Source organism: Passer domesticus, chromosome 1 (assembly GCF_036417665.1).
Source record: "Passer domesticus isolate bPasDom1 chromosome 1, bPasDom1.hap1, whole genome shotgun sequence".
NCBI lineage: Eukaryota > Metazoa > Chordata > Aves > Passeriformes > Passeridae > Passer > Passer domesticus.
Genome location: NC_087474.1, coordinates 139,344,833 through 139,366,374, shown reverse-complemented (window position 1 = coordinate 139,366,374; position 21,542 = coordinate 139,344,833). Strand labels below are relative to the sequence as shown.

General features: G+C 39.4%; 1 protein-coding gene across 3 annotated transcripts; it reads right to left on the bottom strand.

The window, feature by feature from the left end:
* Positions 1–1,227: 1,227 nt before the first annotated feature.
* On the bottom strand, positions 1,228–21,514 carry POP1 (POP1 homolog, ribonuclease P/MRP subunit). 3 transcript variants are annotated; one of them, XM_064392675.1, is made up of 17 exons: positions 21,271–21,514; positions 18,613–18,786; positions 17,602–17,777; positions 14,982–15,230; positions 14,350–14,437; positions 13,872–14,047; positions 13,141–13,388; positions 12,935–13,028; positions 12,065–12,176; positions 11,006–11,125; positions 8,443–8,558; positions 6,941–7,132; positions 6,244–6,398; positions 5,177–5,518; positions 3,884–4,369; positions 2,481–2,533; positions 1,228–2,344 (listed from the first exon to the last, which is right to left on the bottom strand). In XM_064392675.1, exons 1-16 carry the CDS (start codon positions 21,389–21,391, stop codon positions 2,524–2,526), a joined length of 2,859 nt encoding a protein of 952 aa, XP_064248745.1. In that variant the 5' UTR covers positions 21,392–21,514; the 3' UTR covers positions 1,228–2,344; positions 2,481–2,523. The 3 variants fall into 3 exon arrangements, with proteins under 3 accessions (XP_064248745.1, XP_064248734.1, XP_064248725.1); XM_064392664.1 differs by having other exon boundaries at positions 1,228–2,533; XM_064392655.1 differs by lacking the exons at positions 1,228–2,344; positions 2,481–2,533 and having other exon boundaries at positions 2,632–4,369.
* Between the last annotated feature and the right edge of the window lie 28 nt (positions 21,515–21,542).

Genomic DNA, 21,542 nt, shown 5'->3' with positions numbered 1-21,542 from the left:
GGCACAAAATGGTTCAGCCCATATCCCCTGTCCTTTCTAAGTTCTCATTGCTCCATATAATTTTACTTGCTCTTGCAGGGATTTGATGAGACCAGTGTTTGCAAAGAACTGTAGTACAGCTCAGTTGAATTTGCAAGAGGTAAATTGTGGGTGCTGTTTACATTGCTGACCTCAGGGAATATCATTTAGAAGCATGGGATTTCGGGTTGCAGTTTTCTGCATGGTGTATTCTTGAGAAACAGAACAATGCTGTTGCTTTTCTGTTTTTCTCAGCCTTAGTGCTTCAGAAATCTGCCTTTGGTGGTTTACTCCCCTGAGGAGCTCTGTTCCTACACACCTACCTCACATGGACACGAGAATGGATCAGGTTTGACATATCTGGCTCTTCCAGATTTAGAGCACTGAAAGAAAACTGTCATGCTGAATTTGACAGCTCGTTGCATATGCCATGATCCCCCAAGGCTTCTATCTCCATCAAGCAGTCTGACACCCTGTCAATTATTTTCCCAGATTTGTTTCAGCAACCCCAGCTGCCTTTCTGCCAGGTAACTTCTTCCATTACCTGCAGGCTGCTAAACAGATTGCACTGAACATCTTTAACAAACACACAACAATCTGGCCCCGGTCCCACCTCACTTCATCCCACAGAGTAATCACCACCCTCCTCTGCAACCTCATTCTCTGGATTTGAGATGGTAAAGAATGTGTATCTTGGAGCCCCTCAGCTTGGTAGGTCCATTAGTCACTGCACCTGTCAGCAGAGCAGGCAACTGCCATGGAAGTCAAGGTTCAGCCTGGGAAAAGCCCCTTCACCAGGTGAGTCAAATGCAGCATTCACACAGCTGCTCTGAGGGAGCCACAGAAAGAGCTACAGGAGCGGTGTGTTACCATTCAACCTCCTCACTGTGCTACAGAGAATGCCAAAATTGCCTTCTGTGCTTCATTTTAGCATCCAAAAGCTCTTGCCAAGCACAGAACGAGAGCTAGGGGTTTGTGCTGGCATCCATTTTGAGAAAGTTATCTGGAGGATAGCATGGGAACCAGAGAGCTTGTGAGAGCTGCTTTCACCAGGCCAGAGCTTCCTAGGTTCCCAAAAATGCTCGTGCATTACAGCCCACAGGAGCTGATCCAGATGCTCTGGGGTAGTTAACCAATGTGCAGCGAGAGCAGATGTGTGCTGTAAACTACACCTGATTCAACATGATGAGCACAGACATACTATACAGCTGATGCACAGATAACACAGGTTTAATTACCCACAGTTTGATTATCCGGTGTTGACATGGTTTTTATGACTAAATCACCCTTGAGACACACGGAATCTGGAAATTGCAACCACAGATAAAAATTTCCTTGCAGCTACATAAAGTCACAGTACTTTTCTGACAAATTTTGGCTGAGAGTTTTGAGCATTTTTAACTTATCTGGTTTGCAGTGTATTTTACAAGGAGTGAAGTCTTAAGGCATAAATCACTGACTTACAGGAAAACAACTGTGTAACAATATTACAAGATATACAGAACAGGATGCACTTGGGTTCCAGTTTCTGTTCACTGGCTCACCAGAGACAAGGATCATAAATCAAAAATAGAGAATGGAAATCAAAGAAAAGTAACAGGAAGTGTCAAAATGAAAACCTGGCAGAAATTACCAATAGGAAGAAAAAAAAAAGGAAAGACTCCAGATGTTTTTTTTAAAAAATAAAAACCTGGGAAAGACTCAGTGAACAAAAGATCTACAAGAAGAAAAGAAAAAAATGATAGCTTGGGTACAGGCTTCTCTTTCTTTCTCACATACAAGCCAGATCTACTGAGGCAAGAAAATATCTATCTATTAAGAAGATGAGGGAGGTGATGAGGGAAAAAATCATATAAACATCACCTCAACCTCCTTTCTTCCCATGAAGAACAGCTCTGGAAACTGTGATCCTAGAAATATTTCAATAGGGCTTACAATTCAAAAGGTTCATTAAATCCAGGATTATTACCATGAGAGAACTTGATCAGAGCAGCCAGGCTGTAAAGTTTAAGGGGCTCCTTATTCACACATACCTACAGGCTGCAGCACTCACAGTCACACGCCAGGAGCGTGTGAATCCCAGCCCTGCCAGAACCAAGCTCTTTCCTCTGGGGCCATCTGCTGGCTTTCCTGCAGATGCTTCCCAGGACCTTTCTGGGACCATGATTGCTTTATCAGGTGCATCAAAGGTGAGCAGTGAGGAGCCATTCAGCAGGATTTCTCAGGGAGCTGCAATCCAAGCTGTGCTGAAAACTGCATCTTTCTTTCCCACATGCCACCACAATTCCCACTGCTGGTGCACATTCTACAGTCCAGCTTCTGAAGACTGTAAAAGCAAAACCCAGCCCAACTTTCAGTATTTCCCTTGCAATCAGATGTTCTTCCTCCTTCCCCATGTGTGTGCCATATTTAAATGGTCCTATATTTTAATAATTTTGGGAGTAAGGCACATTAAATCTTACCTTCAACAACTCCAACCAACATTAATAAATTCGCCCAAGACTTTCAAACAAAACTGTGAAAGAGGAAATTAAGTTGAACATTGACATTTAGAAAGAAAAAGACATTAACTGATTCATGCTTAATTTCTCTAAGAATCAAACTTAGCCAATAGACTATTAACTCCAGAATACATTACATTTTTATTTGTACATTATCATTTCAGGATAATTTTACCAACTGACATATATTTGTATCATGCTGCTACTAAACTACAGCATATTACTGTAAATTCCTTTTCAAGTTCCTTAACTCAGGAATAGCTAGATACTGAAGGCTATATTAAAAAAAACCCAAACAAACAACAAAATACCAAACACAAACAACCTACCCACTACCCCAGGCAAATCAAACACCTTTCTCCCTTTACCCAATAGCATATTTTACAAGTTTTATGATTGTTTGAACAATATTCATGAACTGTACTGTAACATGAAGAAACCTTCAATTCTAGCACATTCCATACAAAACTAAATTCATGTTATGAGGAACAAAAATATCCCCTATTATTAACAGAAAACATGTGCTGACCCACTGTGGCATTCAGTAGCAATTTGCATCTGAAAGGCTTATTACCTTTCAGACCAGGGAGACAGACTGATAGGCTTTCCAGTTTAAAAGCTCCAGTTGCTATAATTCAAAATGACATAGCTGGTCTATATTTTATTTGCATTTAGTTTAATTTTCATTTTATTTTCATTTCATTTATTTCTCTACATAGCTCTGTTGCACTGCAGCCTCATCTATTCAGATATGAGGAACCAGGAAAGCCACTTGCTATATACACTGGATCAAACTGCATGCAGTAACATGTGAAAGTGCACTGTAAATTTACAGTCCATCTGAGCAAAGACTTCTAAAATTAACATGATGATTTCCTGTATATTGTTACAGCATCCACTACTTTGAGGAGAAAAAATTGAAGAATATGCTTCTTTAGAGATAAAGAAGATTATGATAATGATCTGTTAGAAATCCTTAGCAATGCAGACATCAGAAGTAACTGTAGTCTCTTCAGGCATTAGTTACTTTCTTGAATAAGGCTGAAAAACTTTTTAATTATTTCATAATCTTAGAGCTGTTTGGGCTCAGAATAACCTCAAATTTGAGACAAATCAGAAAGGCCACAGAATACAAAATAGAATTATTTGGTATTTTTGGCATCCTACTGCACTGCAATGATGCTTAAACCTCAATATTAAGTCTTGCAAACCTGTACTGTAAAGATGCTGGAGTCCTTAACAAAACAAGCCCTTTCTTATCTGCTGGCTGGTTGTGTAACATATAAATTAACCCAGTCAAGCTAACAAAACCCAGTGCTTCTCCACAGCCTACAGCCAATGAAAAATCCCCTCGAGTGACATACCCCAAGAGAATCCTGGAGCAGTGGGAAGTAACATCTGGGAGAGCATCTGACCAAAGACCGAGAATGAGGTCTTCATGGTCCTCAGTTGCTTCTTCATCTGGAATGCCTGCAGGGTCACTCTCTAGAGACTTCACATTATCCTTTTTCTTCTTCTTCTTCTCCTTCTCCTTTCTTTGCTTCTGTACCTTGTCCTTGAATATGTCACGATGCTTGGGTTCTTGTGGACCACAAAAGAGTTTGTCTTTGCTTAGATGCAGCAAGTCATCTTCTGTTGGGATGCAAATCATGGCATGTAATTCAGGGTTCCCCTTTCTCAACAGTGACAAATTGACCCAGACAAGAGCCCTTGGGTAGCTCATCAAAATTGGCAAGAAAACATCTTCAGTCATTTCCTTCTGACCCAGCCGAGAAATAAGGCGGATTCGCCGATCTTTCCCAGCAGTGGGGTAACACCAGGCTGACAGCTGCATTAGTAGTTTCTCACTCCTATTAAAAATTTCCAAAAACAAACATGACAGATAGTTATCAACAAGCAGTATAACAGAAATGCAGCACCCCACATATTTTCAAGAGCACAGCTAAAAAAAACCCTGGGGATTTCTGTAACCTTCCAAGCTGGTAATTGTATCACTCTCAGCCTAAAAAGAACATTGGTGAGTGGAACTCATGAGTCTTCTTCAGAAGGAAGGAGACATTACTTGTTAAAACCCCCAAAGCTTGTTAAAACCACAAACACTCAAAATCTCCAGTGACACTAATGCAGTCCAGAACTTTCAGTGTTTTCTTCCCCTGGTAACCACACAAAAATGAAAGGCCTGTGTTCAGGCACTTTCCAATACTGTTGCTGCCCTCATGCGTTGCACTGGAATGCAGGGGATTCTCTATTTTCTAGAGTCCTTGTTAAGGAGTGCAAGAACCACCTGTGGTGATGCATTAGGGAAGAGAATGCAAGATGATTTTCACAGCAATAGTCCTAAAGTCACAAATATGAGCCTCTAAAAGCGCCATCGACCTGGAAGCATACAGAATACGCCAACTCTAAAAACACAGTAAACTCCAGAGTGTTAAATTTAAGATAATTTAAGGAGTTTTCTTTATGTAGTCATCAAGTTTGCTGGAGAAAAGCAGAAGGATTTCCACTCAACAGCAGATTCTGATTTGTGACAAAACTATTTAATCTCACTGTATTTGGATGAAATAATTCTCTCATCTTAATAATCAAAGCTGAGCTCTTCCTTTCCCCAACTCAATAATACCAATAAATAAATAAATGTGTGTATAATTTTGTCATACCTGAGAACAATAAAGTCACTTGTCTTAGTTTCATCTCTCTCACCAAAATCTTGGGTGCTTATAACATCCTCTGTCTTTAGAGCACCTTCAGAACTTGTTATTTCCATGGTCTCCTCTGCCTCACCATTCTCAGGGGACGCTTCTCTGACCACTTCTGCTTTGGGGTCACAAAGGGTCTGCCCATCAGTTGTGCAGCAGTCAGGGTGTGGGGAAGAAGGACATAAAAATCCTCCTGAAGCTTTCATTCTTCCTTCCCAGTTCTTGGTCAGCTGCCCCCAAGGACAGATGAAAGGAGACAGAGTGCCCAGCTTGACATAATTTGCCCTTTTTGCAGGTGGGCGTCTAAATGATAAATCAAATAAGTAGGTAAGAATATTTTCAAAATCAAGTATTTAAAACAGAAAGGGAATGCACAGTTAGCTTTCTAACCTCATTGAACAAGAATTTTAAAATTACAGTCTAAAAAAGGCTGCTGTATTTCTGTCAACCATATCCTTTCAGCCATACTAGAAACATCTACCTGCTGTGACTCACACCACCACCTTTTCCTCTGAATTTCTCCTATTTTCCCCTCCTATCTGGAAGGGGAACCAACACCAGTTGGTGCAGAGGACACCTCCAGCTACTCCAAACTCATGGTTAAGAGTTTTCTTTGTTGCAATAAAAACTAACGCAATCTTCAGAATGCCTGATATTTAAAATTAGATACCAAAATGTACCTCTTAATTTACCTTATTCTTTAACACTTGGTACGTACTTGGATATACTCCTTTGCATTCTCTTACCTCCTCCCCCATTTGCTGCTTAGGGATCTCAAAATAGTTTTGTTTATTTTATTGCTATGCAGCCTTGTTACAGGTCTATAACTGAGCATATCTCTGGGAATAGAAGGGTTTAATTTATACGCTCTGTTTAGCAGAGTTAAATATATCTAGGATTCCTAAAATACTGGTGAAAGATCTCAAAAAGTCCAAGTCAAAATGAACACAACAACAGATAATTAAGGGAATATTTTAAGCAATATTCATTTTTGTCATTCTTACCATCAATTTTTAAATTAATGTTACCGTTTGAATTTTTCAAGAAGACTGGTTTCCTGTTCTTTGGCAAACTGCATTCCTGCCTGGCAGTCTGGGAAATCGTTTGGAGTGTGAGGTGTTTTTTGGTATTCAGAATGCTTTAATGCCTCTTGCAAGCCCCCGACTCGCACACCTCGATAGATCTGTTATAAAAATCAAACACCCAAAAAGCAATGTTTGAACTGATTCTGGGCTCATAGCTGAAACAAAACATTAATGCCCAAAGGGTACTTCCTTAGAATATTGAAAGTCTAACACTTAAGCTTTAAAAAATAAACTTAAGCATGGTTTCTACAGTTCTAGACACTAATTTCAACAAAATAGTGATTCACTCTTTAATTCTGAAAAACTATCAACAAAACTGAAGACAATTTCATAGGTGAGCTATAGTTTCAGCTTTCTCTCCTGACTCCCCACTGATTTGCTGCTTCTAGGCTGCCACGTGGGCATAGTCATATGTGGGCATAGCTGTCTTCGAACAGAAGACATGGAAAACTACTGTTTAAGTTTCAAGACCAAGCTTCTGTCATGAACCAGTTCATATGCCATTTTTAAAAGTGAAAATTTGATGCTGTAATTGGGAATTAGTTATACAATGTGAAGTACACTCTCTAAAATCAATTAATTTAAACTAAATTACATAAATTATCAAATTTACTTTCAATTTGCCATCAAAGTTACTTACAAAAGGAATCCAGAAAGCCATGCCCCAGCCCTTTGGGAGATAGATATCCCAGCCACTCCCCCATCCCGGTCGATCTTCTCCAGCCATTTTCCCTGGCTGCTGCACCAACAGTATGGGAATCTTAGACTCACAAGGACCCAAATCAAGGTGTGATCCAGGTACCAGTAACTGAGCTCTCATACGGTTTAAATCCTGAGAAGGAGGAGACATTTCCCATAAGTTAATAACCATTCTTCTTCCCTCTTCCAATACCCTTACAAGATACAGAGAAAAGGTGAGTTTACACCTAGGAAAAATATAGTAGTAATACACTATATATTTGAACAGAATTTCATCAAGGCATGAAAAATTATTTTAGAAAAGAGTATTAAGCACCCTTTTTCTCCCCTGCTTACATCCATAGTCCTTCATAAAGAGCAGGTACAAGGTACAACATACATGATGGAGGAAAATCAAGTTTTGCAACTTTGCATTTATGGACTTGTGCACCAAACTGAACAGGTTCTTTCAGTCCGTCAATACATGGAGCAAATCTGAACTACGTCCAAGGAGATGGGAAGAAGATTTGGTCAGCAAACAGTTTCACATAAAGCATGCTGGCACCGAGGTTTTGTCAACCACCAGTTGTTATATTCCATTGTACCACATTTATGAAGAAACAGACCATCAGACTCCCTGTGTTTTATCAGGTAAACATTAGATTTCATTACAGCATAAAAACCACTGTCATATATAAAAAGATTGTTCTGGTAATTGTCACGTGCTAGTGTAGTATTTTTAAGTACTCTACTTTTTCACACTATGTCAGACAGTTTGAAACAGCACAAACTTAAATTTTATTTCTTTATTTTCAGAAAGAATATTTAAAAATATGTTTTTGCCATACAAGTGTTTTCTCTTTCTGATTACAAGGGTGCCAAAAGTTTATCACCTCTTGGGACTAAATCACCTTTTTATCCATGCACTTTATGAGCTGCCCTCCATTGTCAAAGAAAATGTCAAGATAGGAGATTTCAAACCCGCAACAGCAAACTTGAAGTTCTCTACAAATCAGAAGCTCTTGCCCAGCACACCCACGGCACAATGTGCTGCAGTTCAGAAACACAGGATTTCTTTCCTTTCAGCTTCCACAGTTCTTTATTCAGAAGAATTGTCCTGACTACAGCTAAAGGCCAGAGCCTTCCTGTGTCGCTCTTTTCTGCTGCATGAGTCAAGGTGATGTATGAAAATCCAATTCCAAACTTTTCTGTTATATAAACCTACAAGTACTGTCCCACAGGCAATCCAATAAAGCTTTCTTTTAACTGAACCTATGGTCAATGGCTGTGCAAGAACATTATGCAAAGGCTACAAAAAATCACTTAATGTCAGCAGCTGGACACTCTGGACACTATGACATTAAGGAAGCTATTGATTAATCTTAGATTCAGACAAATTTCAAGAGTCTCCTTCTATGGACTCTAGGAACCACTTCCTCAATGGCAATGCACCTACTTAGTTACCTGCTCTGAGATTTTGTTTTCAGTGACGTTCTTACAGATGTTCTGGTCCCAGATAAAGCTGTGAGCACACTCTGCAGGTACACCCTTCAGGTACAGCTGCCTAACTTTATCATTATCTACGAAAGAAAAGAACCTTTAAAAAAAATTCAAACAATTTTTGTGGTTTAATTACCAAATTACCAAAGCCACCTCCATATCATAAGTATAATGAGCAATCAATAAAAGCCTATTAAAAGCTCAACAAGCATCACTGCTTCTGGCACATCTTACATGTTTTTCCAAACACAAAATATGAAATCAACTGTTAGTGTTAGAAAGACTAACCTGATATTTTCTCACCAGCGTTTCTTCTTAACAAAAGACATGACTGTTGGCAATGTAAACTAGGTCTTTACATACCACCTTTGATATTCTGGAATCTGGCCTTTCTGGCAGAGTGTGAAGCTCAACAGATCCGGTAAAAACCAGAAAGAGCAACATTATAAAGCCTGAAATAAGTCTGCCTAAGTAAACTTGTAAGAGAAGCAAGAGTTACCTTTAAGAAATCTACATACAGGAAACACTTGTATGGCTATGCCTAGCATGCAACACTTATTTAGTACCAGTTTCCTCCTCAGGATCTTTTCAGGCTGTGTGTTCAAAGAAGGGACTATTCTTGCTTATGCCTGCACAAACCAACAGTTGTGTACATTACTGAAGAAAAACAACTGCTGCTTCAAAATGGACTGCTGAAGTATTAAATAATCTATCTCTTCTTCAGTTTTACAATCTAAGGAAAGCAAAAAAAATGTGTACCTACCTTTAGTGATCTAAGGATTAACAGCCTTCAATGTACAGTACAGTATGCAGTGAATGCTGATCCATTGAAGTAAAGCAATTTTTACCAAGAAACAATACAATGAGCCTATTACTAGTTCTGTGATTAAAAACTTAAGAGGGATTGCTCCTCATTTCATCATCCACAAAGGAAATTAACATGCTCCTTTAATATGCAGGATATTAGGGTTCATTTTGTTTTTTAAAATTATTTAAGTCTCTTTAAAAAAGGTTCTGTTAATGTTTCCAGGTAATGCAGACAAAGACTCAAAAACAGAAGATTCTGATTATTCTATGGTACTAACAGTACCTAGCAATAGATACTGCCAAACATAACTGCAATAATTTATGCATTTAAAATCCATAGTCTTTAAGATGCACCCATTACTAAAAGTATTTGTGGTATGGAAGATATTTTGCAAGTGAAAGTAGAAAGATTTTTAAGGTGGACATTTCTACCCAGCCAAAGGAAAAAACACAGAGGTGCTCTTGACTCCCTATCTTACACCATTACCTCTTTACCATGGCCATCCTTCCTGAGGGAAAACCAGCCCCAGCAGTGGGAGGGAAACTACCATGAGACATTTCAAATACCTAAATGCCTTCTGTTGGTCTTGCCTTCTTGAACACATCCTCACAAGCAGAATGAAAGACATCAAATGACTTTCTGTAGCTGCCAACTCTTCTAGCAGCTCAGTATCTGTAAGCAAGTGCTACATATCTCACCTTACTTCTCAGGAGGAAGGAACCAAAGTAGAGGTCATGTATGCTGCAGCATTTCCAACAGGAACACTAATGATGAGAAAGTTAGCTGAGCAGAACTAATTAACAGAAAGGCTGCTCTAGATACAGAGAGTAGAATAGGAGGATGTAAGAAAATGAAAAGAGCAGAATTTTGCAAAGAGCTAAAAGTAACTGAAGTAGGTGTTCAACCTGACTTAAGTGATATTTAAGACTATATTATTCTAGTGTCTAGCAAACAGACCACCAAGGAAATTCAGTACTTTGAAGTCTCTGGAACTTTCAATTTGTCCTATTTGCTATTGCTTGCTAGCTGGCTATCATGTTTCTCCTATTAGGTGAGGCAGCCTGTGTTCAACCAACCTAATTGGGAATGTCTACACTGCACACAAACCCCACTATGTCCTGTGCACACTTCTGCACATTTTTAGAGGACATTCACACCCATATCAATTTGAATTTTGCACTGAAACATTGCATAAGTCAGCACTGAAACGAAAATTGCAGAAGTTATGCTTGCATCTTTCATTTTCTATCATAACCAGCATCTTGGCCATCTGAAATACTAATCCTGCAAAGGTAGTAACTTTTTCACAGTGGAACTGCAACTTTCAACACTGTGGGCCTATAAACCAGAAATAGTAGGTGTCTTCTTGGAGAGAGAAACAGGAAGACTAAACACCAAACAGAAACTTCCTATGGAGCTTTTAGCACCTGGTTGGCCTTGCCAGGATTCGAACCTGGATCATCTGTATGGTCAGACAGAGGCTTCCACTGAGCACAAGACCAGCTTTGGTGCATGTCCCTCCCTCACAACTGCTGTTCTAAAACCTATGCAACTTTCAAGATGTTTCTGTTCTGCCAGGGGCTCTGGAAATGGGAAATATTTTGAAACAAAACCTAGAGGAAAACAGCAAAACACAATCCACAGAAGATGACAGTAAATGAAAACAAAAGCATAGAGAGAAACTAAATCTCTTCATATAATATAGACAAGGGATTTTACCTAGGAACTTTTCAAAATCTGGCATGGCTTTTGTCTTCTTTTTCGGCAAATTGACTCGAGGATCTCCAACAGTGAGGCCAAGTATTGTACCTGGTGGCACATCTGATGGTGAACCCATCCCTTTAAAAACACACAGATCAACATTGCCATGAAACGACCAATTAAGTTGTGATATTTTCCTGCACTAGTGTTTAGTGCTTTTTTGCCTGCAGTGATGTGACACCACGCTAAGCCAGTGAAGCAATCCAGAATACTCTATTTAACATGTTTTGAAAACTCACCAATGCTTGTTAAATGTTCAGTAACAAAAAAGTCAACAAGAGCAGTGCAAGACTTGGTTTGCAATTACATTTACATTTAGCATAGAAGTGAAGTCACTGTCACAGACTCAATTCATCCTTTGCATTTGACAAATTTCAAAGAACAACCCACCTTTGTTTTACACCTGTCTTCAAGAGAAAGGAAATTTAGAAGTGTTTCGTGAAAGTTTTACCTCATCTCTGCTTAACAGCCTCACACTGGATAGACAGCTTGAGTACAGTGTGAGATGTACCAAAGTGCCTTACCTGCCTCAGTGCTAGAAATTGAGAAGATATTGTTAACTTTGTGATATTTTACAACTCAGCCAAATACACAACTGTTAATTCAGAAATGAACATAACTTTGGACTGGAGGCTACCATTTTATCTGTGGGTGTGTTGTACAACTTATTGTCTTAAGTTGAAGTGTATGGTGAGAGAGAGTGATATACATCAGCAATCCCAAATCTAAGTTTACAAAGATAGTAAACAAGATTCAGTTTCTGTATTAAGAATTTGACCTACACAGAGGATTTAAATTCCCTTAAATATCCACAATGTAACATTTTTCAATTCTTTGCCAAGTACCTAAGCACATTCCTTTGCCAAGTAGCTAAGCACATTCTCAAAGGCATCACTCTCTTGATCATGCAAAAAATAAGCATGTCCAAACTGAAGTCAACTTTATTAGCATGCTAGTTTTGACGACTAGATTTTAAGTTTCCCCCCTTCCACCAATTGCACCCACATGCCCAAATACCTTCCAATAGCTCAAAGATAGCACTTTGACACTGATGAAGAGATACTTTTTCAGAGTCCTTGCAGTTTTCTACCCACCAATTATTCAGTTCTGTTTCTGAATCTGCCATCTCCTGAAAAACAATGTACCTAATTAAACTCAAATAGTTATTCATTATTTTCTATCAGTATGAATTCAATCTCAGTTTGCCTTAAGTCATTTCCCTCTTCAAGTTTTAAACCAAAGTAATTTTTTCCTGATGAAGTGTAGTTCTATACTTTACAATACCCTCTAACAAACTGTACAATTTAACCTGTGTTCCAAAAACAAACAAAGCAATCCACAATACTTCCTAATTCTGTCATTAATTATTTCTTACAGAAAGCCAGAGATTTCATGACCTCATCATGTTTGCTTCAAAAGTCAAAAAAAAACCATTAAAACCACAGTGATGCTATATCCCAAGAAATGGATAAAACACCTAAATCTTGAAGAAACTCTATATTTGATTGAAAACACGTAAGTTTTCTGTACCTTACATGCCTTGTCCCCTAGTTCTAGGTGCTCTAGCTCATTGTTTGAGAAACAGGATGTGTGGTTTGTCAAAAGGAATATGAATTATTCTGGACCTCTCAGCAGAAACTACACAGCCTGCTCAGCACCACTGTTTTTATTTTCTTCCTACTCCCACTTAAAATCCAGGTGGGAGTTCTTCCTGAGATCAGCATTAGTCAAGAGGCTCAAAACAGAGAAGCCACCACAGTAATACATAGGTTAGCCTTTATGAAAAGTAAGGCTTGATAATGTACAGGTCTTTCTAGCAAAAAACAAGCTTGCACATTCTAAGAACATTTCCAAAATTGCACTAATATCCGAAGTCAATTTCCTTACTGTTTGGACAGAGGCTGCCTTCAGGGTGTCTGTAAGGACGGAGTGTGATAATGGGCCGATCAGCCGGTATCTGAGAATCTCCATGCTTCTGTCACTGAAACAGGAAAGTTTCAGGTGAATGTACAATTGTACAATACACATGATTTTCCCCAGTTAAGCCAGAAATGCAGCTACGGCCACAGCTTCTGACTCTGCTGTGAGCAAACCTGATTGCAACGCCAGTAGTCCGTGAGATCCAAGAGTAGGACTGGAATGGATCTCGAGTGCCGTCACCAATTATTTTTTTCACTGGCACAGCCTTTTCTCCTTCTTTATCCTCCTTCTTTCTCTTACTGCCAAGGCTCATAACTTCCACTTGTTTTTCCTCTTGATTTGATGTTGTAACAGGCTCAGAAATACAGATTTCTTCAGGCTCTGAACACTGAAAAATTGCTTTTAACTCTCTCAGTATGTCCTTAAGAAAAATGAAGTTTGGATTAGGATGATATGCAGTACACTGCAAACCTTAAGTATACTTTTCAAAATTATACTCCAGTATTTAATTTTCCTACATGGATTTCAAGTAATAAAATTCAATTTTGCTGAAGTCAAGGGCTTGCTAAGAAAAGCTGAAAGTAATATTGGAAGTTGCAAATAATTTGTTCTCTTGAAAATTAACATAAGAAAAATTGCCTATGCACAACATTTTATTTTTTTCTTTTTTTTTTTTTTTTTTTTTAAAAAGCTGATAGCTAAGTGTCAGAATATAATTATCCATGATGATACTGAACTTAGCCTGCTGGGGGTGCCAGTGGAAAGGATGTAAATCAAGCAACATCATATTGCACATAAATCCTGAAGCAAGTTCTTCCATACTTTTCAGATGACCTCTTCACAATTAACAATGCTGAACAAAATACATAAAGAAATAAAGAGTTCAGCAATATAGGAAATATACCTGCTTCAGAGCTGGATGCACCCAGATCCACAACTGTCTGTTTTCAGACCCATCCCTGGGCTTCCAAATAAATGTAACAGGACCAAGCATATCCTCAGGATAGCGATCTGCTCGGTAAAGATTCAGGGAACCCTCGAATCTTCCAGACAAACAAGAAGCCTCTTGAAATGTCAATCCTAAAAAAGAAGACATTTATTGAAGAACAAAACAATATGTTGTTTAATAAACAAAGGAAAATTGAAATTCAGTCTGGCTGCTAAGTGGCTGAAGTTGTACCATAATTATCTTATTAATAAGCTACTGAAATAAAAATGCCTAGTCCTACTATGACATCTTAATTATATTTTTCACTCAAAATCACAGGTCAGTATCAACTCTGTTACTACTATTGAGTAACTACTACATTACTAAAACAGGAAAAGTATGGGTCATCCTTTGGTCTACTGAGAATCTTTATTTTGAACTACATAAATTTTACCTGCGTCAATGCTACATATTCGAGCAAGTTGCTTCAGAAGCTCATTCTCGTTACCCTTCAACTCCAGGCAACAATAATATGATAAGTCCTGAAACAATATGACAGTGTCAAAGTGAGGATAACTCTTTAAAGTCAGCCTGTTAAGAAAGGGTCAGACAAGGCCTCCCAATTTACACTTAAGTAGAAATTTTTAATTCTCTAAAATTTGCCAAAGCAAAATGAGTTTCTTTTTAACTTAAAATTAATAGCTGTAGGAAAGTGGTGAGGCATTTCTCATTTGAGGGCCAACCTGCCTCTCAAACCAACATATCAAAAAGGACATAGAATAAATTCTCTCTCCTGAATAGCTGCTTAGGGATATGATATAAGGATTCCGTTAACCTCTTAGCTCTTGAGAAAACTGAAAATGCAGTATTTCAGTCATAGTTACCATAACACTCCTTTAGAGGTTCATCTTATTCTCTCTGAAACTTGCCACCCAGAATTACACTTATAAAATTATTCATTTCATACTTAGCAGTCTTATTAAAAGCTGACCCAACAGTACTTCACAGACAGAAATATTCATTATAACTAAGCAGTTGATTACTTCCCCTTGGCAAAATATCAAACAAAACATGTAGAAGTGGTACCTGAAGAAGGCATTGCTTTGTCATGGCTCGGTAACAAGCCCTGTAGCACTTCTCTGTAGGGCTGTTTCCTAAACAGTATCCCCATTTCTTTACCATATGAAATCTCTTTGCATGCCAAATATGGGTTTCCAGCCAAATATTCTTTCTTTGCCTGTGATTAAACTCTGCTACCAAATTTATGTGGCGTCTTCTGGCTTTGCGGCATTTAGTCTTTGACTGTTCTTTTTTCTGATGTACAGCTTTCTCTGCCTGTTTTTAGAAGAGAGGATACTGAAGTAAATCTCAAGAGAAAAAAAAACCTGTAAAGAAAAAGGCTGACATATAAGAATACAGAAAGCACTAACATTAAGTTATACTATGTTGGATCACTCTTGAGGGTAACTAACTTTGAAATTTTCTATGCAACAGAAGTGCATCAAGATTTGACTGAAACCCATATATAAAACAAAATCCTCACACATTCAGAAACTTAACAGTGAACAATAAGTGCTACTACTTCCTGTGTGAAGTTTTTGCTACACATCAATATGTTCACATGAACAAATCAACATAACATGGAAAATGCCTGGAGGCTTGAGCTTATACAGAAGCAGTACAGATTATCAGACTGACAGAAAGGACCCTAGCAGCTCTACAACTCATAGAAGTTGGCAAGAGAGGAGTGTGGTAACAGCCTGACAAATTCTTGATAACCAGACCTAATCAAGGTCTGAACTATTACATGAGATGCACGACTAGAGAAGAAGGCATGACTCAATCAGTGTTTGATTTTTCTTTTTGTGAAGAAAAGTGGTACAAAGAAATAGGACTATAAGACATACAAAAAGATTCTTAGAATACTCTTTGTAAGCTCACCAAGAAACACTTGACAACACTGGTTTATAAGAATAGAAAAGGAAAGAAAATGATAGAAGATCAGTGCCAAAAACACTAAAAACAATGAAGCAACCCATTAAATCAAAACAGAACTGAGGGAAAAAAAAAAGAAACTATCTCCCCATCAGACCCATCATTAATCACAGAGAAGGAAATACAAGACACTAGATCAATGTAGGTAACTGGTTCAGAAAGGCAATTAGAGAAAAAGGAATGTGGCATTGTAGGTGAAAAATATACATCTTTAAGCTTATTGAAGAGATAAGAGATGGTCCAGGTAAATGTTTCAATGAACATGGTCATGATAAAGGATCTAGGACAAATGAAGAAAATGCAGCAGAATTGAAACAGATAACTTTGAAGATGTGGATCAAACACTGAAAAGTAATAGGCAGAACCTTTACAAAAACAAGTAACAGAGCTATGACAAGCTACAAGAAAACATGAGCCTGTGCAAACATATAAGCCACACCAAAAGACCTGAAGACAGAAAATGTAGCAGAAGAAATTCTGCTATAACCATATTATTGTTGCTGCACCAGGGCCAATTAAATAATCTCAAAAATCCAGTGGAGTGGAAATAGGGATGGGAGAGGAAGTGTGAGCATTTACACAGAACTTAAGACAGGCTGTCATATGGAAGGAGTTTAAAAAGCAGGACACAAAAGAACCAAACATAAACATTAGAGAAATCTAGATTTAAACAAGGATAACACATAACTAACTACGCAAAACAGTCCATGCATTTTTTCCTTCAGTTCCCAGAAAACAGGCCCAAACTGCATCTCTTGCCATGTCTGACAAAGCAAAAAGAATGTGAACCAAAACAGTAAAATGAGATACAGGTTGTGAAGAGCCAATAAAACACCCTAAGAAACATGTAATTGGTGTGTGGCAGGGAAGTATCCAAAACCATTTCTGAACCATGAACAATCATCTTCAGGAACTCAGGGTGAAGGGGGCAAGGTCTCAACTTAAAAGACAGTGCAAAAGAAAAAAAGAATGCAAAGAATCAATTTATCAGTCAATCTTAATACACAGAAAAATTACCAAGTAAACTCAATTGATCACTTTAAGAATTCTGAGAGATGATAAACTGATCAATGCCAAACATTGGGAAGATCATTTCCCAGTAACATCCTGCTGAACTAATTTTTAGTTTTCCTTTTTAAACACACAGGAAGACCACAGTGAGTAAGGAGCAAGTAAACCCCATAGTCATATTCTGACTAAATGCTCAGATACTGCCACAAAATGAGTTCCATGAGCTGCTAGGACTAGTCAGTGAGTAAGTCTTAAGCTGCATGCAGCCTGCCAATAACCCCAGTGTATCCCCCACATTTGAGCTGTAACACTGGAACCATTGCATCAGCTGTGCTTGAGGCTGGCATGGTCACATCCTAAAGCTGTGGTGGGTGCAAGGCAGACAGGTCTTACTGAGGACTCTTTTACTACCTGATATCAGTGCAACATCTGAACAACCTCTACTGCTTTGGACTCTTTTATCACTCCTCTAACAAATTTTCACTATGTCCAGTAATCACAAAGCCAGGTGGTTAGTGAGAGCTATTTGAGCTACCACCTGAAACCGAGGTGTTCCTGCATTGAATCCAAATGTCAGTCAAAGTTTAGGGTACTCAGGGAAGTCTGGCAGAAGTTCAGGTCTGAACATGAACAACTACAGAGCTGAACACTGTGCTTTGGCTGTGCCCACTACATGAAATGCTGTAAAACACAGTGATACCTCCTTCCTGGCCATCTCTTGGAGCCGCCTGGGCAGGCGTTTAACATTGTGACTCATTGCTCGCCGTCGCATGTGCCTAGGGAGGGTCTGGAAAACCAGGGAGTTGGAAGACTTCTGTGAAACTGCTTTCAACATGGCACTGATCTCAGCAGCACGAGCTTGAGCAAAGGTAGACACTGGAATGAAAGAACTGCATCAGGGCATGACAAAAAGAAAAAAAAAAAACCAGAGGATACTGCACATAAATTATGGAATTACTCCTACTACAGCAGTCCAGTATCTTCTTGATATAAAAGTAAGTCTGTACACTGTCACTGAAGAAATTTCAGTTCTTTACATATCCTGAAGTTTACCAATGTGGTCAAGCAAATATTTATACATGAATGAATTTCAAAGTTGTTTAACCAACAATTCCTATTTGCATTAAATACTTCTTTGTTAAATTAGAATAGCAATCTTTTCAGGTGGTATTCAGGGAGATGAAAAAATCTTTAGCATGGAGGAAAAAGTGGAAGCAGTAACATAATACAGACTGTTTTGAAACAATCAAATAAAAATCCAGAACTTGGTGTCATTTCATGTTTGTGGAAGTGTGTCTACTACCACAGCACTGCCCTATTTTGCAAACCTGATTTGCTCTCCTAAATAAACGTTCTGTTAGACAAAAAGCTATATTTAACTTACATCATGAGCAAAATCAGTTTCACTGGCTACATTAAAAGCAGATGACTATCAGTACTCATTTTGCTGGCAAACAGAAGCCAAAATGCACATTCCCTCACTACAAGCAGTGTAACTTTTCCATTCAGAAGTCTGAAAGGACTCATTGAACAACAGCTGATCATTAACTCCAGTTCACAACTACTTCTACTTTTTGGAGAAAATCAGGAAAAACAGAAGATCATAGCATCAGTTCTAATTTTTGCTCTTGCACAAAAACAAAGACAGCAAACTTAATCACCAGCAAATTGCCCTGGACAGATAAATTATGACTTTTTCACATATACAGACCTGTTATGTATTTTGGCATCTCCTCAGATACACTCTGATGTCCTCCTTGCCATCCTCCTCTTCCTCTGCCTCTCTCTCCTCTACTCTGGCCCTTTGAAAAATATTGGTCTTTCCTGTAAGAAGGCCCAGATGACTGATTTGAAAATTTCTGCTGCTGCTCAGAACGAACATCTCCTGGAAGGTTTAGAGATGAAAAGAGGTTAGAGAAACACAAAACAGTCTGAGTAACTCCATTAGCCCTCCCTCATAAAACTGCATTGCAGACTCCTATTATTTTTACTACATGTAACTGAAAAAGTCACCAGAAATCAGAAGAATTATGTTCTTTCTTAAAGAAATAAGTAAGAATTTTATGCTGCCCTGAAACAAACTTGTGGTAGATTAAGTAACTTTTGCATGTTCTGATAATGGTACACAATCCAGACTTTGCCTCCAAGAGTCAGAGCAAAATCAGTCCATGCAACATCATAGTGGTTTTTAATATTGTCTTGTCAGAGTTTTAGTAATGAAACAGCAAAGTTATTTTTTCCGCTTGCTCCTTGATTTTTTTTTTTCTGTAAGCAAATGCATTCTTGCCTGACATATATTCCTTTTACAGCAATAATTAAGGTAAGCATGATACATGTATGTTGGTGCAGTAAGTTACTTGTCTGGTACAAGCACTTAAACCCATACTGAAATTAAATAACTAAAGCCTACAGTAAAGCTTTCTAAGGTACAGACATACCTTTCAGGAGTGCTAAGCACCTAAAGTTTCAGAGGGCCTTGAAGTTCTTATTCAAAGGCCAGTGTATATTCAGGCTAACAAAAACTATATATTAGTTTAGATTACTTTATGTTCAGTTAAGCCTTAGTTAGGATTTTTACTACTACAACTTGAGACGTGGTTCTCAGGCAGTTCATGCTGGACAATCCAACTAGAAAGGCTCCAGACAGCCATTCCTATCACCCCATTCACTGCATCAAGACAAGTGCTTGAGAGAAAAGGGGCCATAGCATTCAGGGAGCTTCTCTAGTGAAAATCAACCTCTCTGTCCACAGAAATGGAGTGAGAGATTAAAAAAAAAAGTTTTCAGGTTGATCTTCTTAAACAAGCCTGTCCCTTTGTCCCAAAAATGCTGCCACTGGCATGAAGACTAGCCAGAAGCAGATTCACATACAGCAGCATCTCAATTTATAAGAACTTAAAAAGGTAAAGAACCTCCTTTTTCCATTCAAATAAGCAAGAAACTGAAGTTTTATGTTCAGCAGCAGTACTCTTGTAGCCTGCTGCAACCACACATCATGCAAAACTGCAGTAATACTGCACAAAAAATAATATGGTGTAGAAACAGAAATTAGCTTTTATGTGGAATAATTCCCTGACCTAGTTTTAGGCTTGCCTGAGAGCAGCATTGTCCAAACACTGAGGTGAAGGTGAGAAGGAAATAACTAGGAAAGAGGGGTGGAAGCTGTCTCAGTCAGCAAATCTGTGTAGGCCAAAATTAACTTGTATCACATACACACCCTCTTAATGAAGGAAGTAAAAATTGTAATCAGAACACAGAAGACTGTTTGGCAAAACAGTCACTGACTTAATAACTAAAAAACCCTTAAATTATTTTAGCTGCTGTATAGATTAATAATTTTGTAACTCCTATTTAGGATTGTGCTTTCCTATTTCTACAAAACAGCTCTGTAAAACTGTGATGCTGATACTACAGAAGAATGCTACATGGATGAAAATCCACACCTTTTAACAGAAAGGAAAAACATAACCATGTAATCTTGGAAGTTCCCTGCTTCAAATAAAGTTAGAAAAATGTATTTAATCTGGCAGTACTCCTGTAATGACATTCCAAAATCCTCAGACACAGCTGAGCATAATTTGCTATGTCATTCTGTCTGCTTAGGAACTCTTCAGTCACCTAAATACACAGTGACACTTAAGGGTTTTTTCAGCCACAAAGATGCAATTCAGTCACAAAGATGCAATTTGTAAATTTCTGAAGGCCTCACAGGAACAAGCCGTTTTTTAAGTGGGGCTTTTCCAAAAATAATGTCGGTAACAAAATATCTAAATGTGAAGGTGGAGGTGAAAACTGAGGTTCGACTGAAGCAAACCACAAAGACAGAAAGAGCAACTAGCACAGAAGCTGACAGGACCCTTCAGTCTCCAGCTGCAAAGGTTACCTGTGTACCCAGGACACTCCCATTTTAGGGACACGCTTTGCTGCCTCCTGCCAACACCCTCCACAGCCACAGGAGCCACAAGCCCCCGGAGGCAAACTGCTCGGGCATGCAGAGCTGAGGGAAAACCAGAGCACGAGGGAAAACACAGCACCACGGGACTACACCAGCCCCTCCCGCAGCTCCCAGGGCTGGCGGAAAAGCAAGGGACAAACTGCTCCGGGTATAACACCCAAATTCACTTTACGACCAGGAGCTGTAGGGATTCGCTATGCAATGGAGGGGATGATAGAGAGGAGGGCATATTCACAGGGTACGGAATAGTGTGGGTTGGAAAGAGCCTCTGGAGACCACCCAGTCCAACCCCCGGCCCAGGCAGGGTCACACAGAGCAGGTCACACAGGAACAGGTCCCGGTGGTTGGGATGCCCTCAGGCAGGGAATGCCCTCAGGCAGGGAATGCCCTCCGGCAGGGGCTCCGCAGCCGTACCTGGGCTCGGGCACGCTCTGCTCCCGCCGCCGCCGAAGGGCCCCGGCTCGGCGGGCAGCGTGACGCTGGCCGGCTGGTTCCTCATCTTCTTGGCTCGCTTCTTCTCCCGCGCCCCAGACATCTCCGGCGGGGTTGCGGAGCCTCTCCGTAGCGGGCAGAGGAGGGGAGGTCAGCGGGCGGTGCAGCCGCAGCCCCGGCACCAGCCCCGGCACGGCGCTCACCCGCGGCGCGGCCTCCACCGCCACACGTGGGCACCCACGCCCCGGCACCGC

Bases quoted from the DNA above. Each gene is read 5' to 3' on its own strand.
- POP1 (XM_064392655.1), bottom strand. From the start codon at position 21,391: ATGTCTGGGGCGCGGGAGAAGAAGCGAGCCAAGAAGATGAGGAACCAG. The intron at 17,778-18,612 runs GTCTGTATATGT...CTTTCATTCCAG, and splicing joins GATGCCAAAATACATAACAG to TGTCTACCTTTGCTCAAGCT. The intron at 13,389-13,871 runs GTATATTTCCTA...ATTTTTCTTAAG, and splicing joins TGCATCCAGCTCTGAAGCAG to GACATACTGAGAGAGTTAAA.